General features: G+C 31.8%; 1 protein-coding gene across 5 annotated transcripts in view; it reads left to right on the forward strand.

The window, feature by feature from the left end:
• LOC108975612 (GMP synthase [glutamine-hydrolyzing]) overlaps positions 1-2,217 on the forward strand; it is a 59,616-nt gene extending 57,399 nt beyond the window's left edge. For all 5 annotated transcript variants that reach the window (XM_018944213.1, XM_018944214.1, XM_018944215.1 and 2 more), the window contains one exon: positions 1,952-2,217. In XM_018944213.1, coding sequence (XP_018799758.1) covers positions 1,952-2,053 — 102 coding nt within the window. In that variant the 3' untranslated portion in view covers positions 2,054-2,217. The remainder of the gene's footprint in view (positions 1-1,951) is intronic.
• Positions 2,218-3,439: the final 1,222 nt, after the last annotated feature.

Genomic DNA, 3,439 nt, shown 5'->3' on the forward strand with positions numbered 1-3,439 from the left:
CCAATTTTTTTTTTTTTTTTTTTTTTAGCTGATGTGTTTTATATTTATCTATCGAATCTCTTCACCCCAATAAGCTGCCCAATTTCGGACCACTATACCGTATAGTTACCACATAAAACTGATCTATTAAAATTAAATCCTTTTATAGAAAACTCTTATTTGACAAGAAATTCCTAACGAAATTTCGAGTGAATTATTACAGTGATCCATCCCCAAACATATTGCTCAGGTCGAATCACGTATAACTGCCTTACAAACTAACTGATCAAAATCAAGATAAAGATTTTCATAAAAGATCCGTAAGCAACTTTAATTATACTTAAATGTTGTTTATATAATATCATCCTATCACCATTTGTATACATGGCCGATCACGTTTAAAGATTTCGTTATAAGTACATATGTATATAAATAAATGCTTAAGTCGGCACACCTCTGTAATGAGTTGTAATTTTTACAATGGATAAAAATATGAAACAAAGTCTCAAATTTTGCATTTATACTCAATTTCGTCTGCGAAATGTTAGAAAAGAATTACGATGATTCTGTTTTATCAAATACGAGTGGTACAATGTTTTCAAAGACGGTCGGGAGATCGTTCAACTGATGAAAATATTAAAAAAAGTAGTGGATATTGTGCTTGAAAATTGTCAGACAAGTGTTAGTTAGATGGCAAGAGAGCTCTACACCTCTCGCGAGTCCACTCTTGCTCGGCTTCCGATAAAACGTTATAACTGCCTATGAGAGATGAGACATGGGTTTATAAGTTTGACATTCAAACAAGTCAACAATCGTCGGAATAGAGGGAAAAAACCGATCCGAAACCAAAAAAAACACCCCAAAGCCGTTCAAATATCAAGGTGATGTTTTTTGTTTTTTTCTATATTCTTAGTTTTGAGTATAATTAATTTGTTCCGGAGCTAAAGACGGTCAGTAAAGGGTTCCATTTGGCCGTATTGAGGTGTTTGCATGAGAATATCTTTCGATAATGGTCGGAATTGTAGAAGAACAACTCATGGATATTACACGATGATAATGCATTGATCAGCCACCGTATTCACCAGATTTAGCTCCGTGAGATTTTTTCWTATTACCCAAACTGAAGTTGCCGCTTCGTGGAACCTGTTTTCAGTAGAATGAAGAGATAAAACAATGTTCGCTAAGGGCCATTCCAAAAAGTATTTATGAAATGTTGCGACAGCTGGAACAACCGTTGGCATAAGTGTATTACATCTGGTGGGAATTATTATGAAGGCGAAAAAAATAAAATTTTATGAATAATTAAATATTTTGGGTTTTATTTATAATTTACGGATTATGAAATTGCATCAGGAAGTTTATGATTATTCTTTAAATTAATAAATTCTAAATTAATTTTATGAGTCACATTTTTAATAGGTCTTGTGCACACTTAAGCTTTAATTATCGCTTGCCAACGACGATTCGGTAGTGTCAAATTTTGCAACTCTGGCCCATTAAATTTCTATAGCGGCTTTTAAAATATGCTTGAACGAAATATTGGGTTTTTGAATACTTTTTTCTAATATGTGTTCTATTTGATTAATGTCAGGTGATTATGGTGATGTTTGGAGTTTCTTGCAGTTTTTCAATAAGGAGCTACAAAAGTAGAACGATAGGGAGAGCAAACGACGCCATATTTTTCCCCGCTCTTTTGACATTTCTCTTCAGTAAGGTTTGCAATTTCATCATGAAATGATATGCGATCCAACAACGAGTCGAAATTATTAAATTTAAAAACTTGTGTTGAAATTAGTTCTATGAATTATTGTTATAGTACCTGAACTATTACTACACAATAAGTATCTAAATCAAATATTTTGAAAACAGTAAAGTTTCAATAATTAAGAATGCGGCAATTTTATGTTGAGCGTATCTGTTTTAAATGATAATAATTAATGCATTACTAATAATAATATTTTTTTCATTAAAGGTTCTCCATAACATTGTTCATGAAATTTCGAAATTAGATGGTATATCCCGAGTTTTATACGATTTGACATCTAAACCACCAGGTACAACCGAATGGGAGTAACTCTATTATCTAATTTTAACCTGATTTCTGTGAAAGAATCATCTATCTCTATTATAAATCGTATGAAATATGTGGAAATGCTAAAAATATATTTGCTGATTTTAATTTTATAGTTATTGAATAAAATAACTTTTTTACTTATTGACCATGTATTCAACGGCATACTTAACGCCTTTTATTACATGTGATTATTTCAGGCTAAAAGGAATACTTTTTTGTATAATTATTAAATGACATTTTTTACTCGTTTTCTAATACTTAGAATTAATCAAGCTATAATCAATAAGGTTAAACGTATAATAGTGAAAAGTTCGTGTTCACATAAAAAATGCGCAACAAAATATCCGTTTTCGCATGAATTAACGATTTGTATATACATGTAAGACCTAACAAGTACATACAAAAATTCGAAATCGAATAATTGTTTAATTTTCTGAGCACACTTTAAGATATAGATAATTATCATATTGAGAATTGAGTGGTATTAAGGATTATAGGACTGAAAAACATCAATGCAATATACATTTACTTAAATATTCAATGATTATGTCCCCTATTACTATTTTCAACTCGACTGGATGGAATAAACAGGTGGAACTAACTCAAAAATTTTCTGTAAGTATACGACCTGACTCCGCAGGCATTCTCCTGCGGGAAATTATGTGTTTTGAAATGTAAAGAAAGTTAAATTTATATTCTTTTGAAAATCATTTATTTGCGATTTTTCTAAATTTTTTTCAATGTGGCGCAGCTTAATAAACAACATTTTTTGGCGTTAAAGTACAAAGAAGATGGTGTTCCAACCTCCCAGAATTAGACTTTAAATCTTCAGTTTAAGCCAATAACATTGGTATTTTTGGAAGCTAAAATTGCGCGTGAACTCAAGCAATTGTAAATACGATAATTTGGCCAATGTTTGGATAAACATTAGTTCATATTTCGTTGATGTGAATTGACAAAAGGCAGATGGAATTGATATCAAACCCACTGGAAGTATCAACCGAAATTTGCCCATTTCCAATTCTTAGCGAATACGATGTAAAAAGTCGTCTGCAATGTCATTTTTGTTCGTATCCCACGCATATTTGAAGGCTGATTTGTTGAAATTATCAACGCGAAAAGTTTACAAACTTCAGTAGAAGTAGTTATCGCATCGCCCTAGTTTGATTCCAGTTATTATCATGTTTCAGCAATTGCAATTGCTGGCGTGCTCCTCGAAAAGTTGCACACACCGTACCATTTAGAGTACGCAATGACTCAAATGAAATTCAACCGCGTACAATAATCAATAGTAACCGAAGGTAGAAGCAATCGTCGTTTTTAGGGTGGCTTGTATAAATTAGTCCTAATGCAGTTCGTTTATTGTATTCTCTGGGTTGAAATACA

The sequence above is a fragment of the Bactrocera latifrons genome, unplaced genomic scaffold, assembly GCF_001853355.1.
Source record: "Bactrocera latifrons isolate USDA-ARS-PBARC rearing strain unplaced genomic scaffold, ASM185335v1 scaffold_671, whole genome shotgun sequence".
Taxonomy (NCBI): domain Eukaryota; kingdom Metazoa; phylum Arthropoda; class Insecta; order Diptera; family Tephritidae; genus Bactrocera; species Bactrocera latifrons.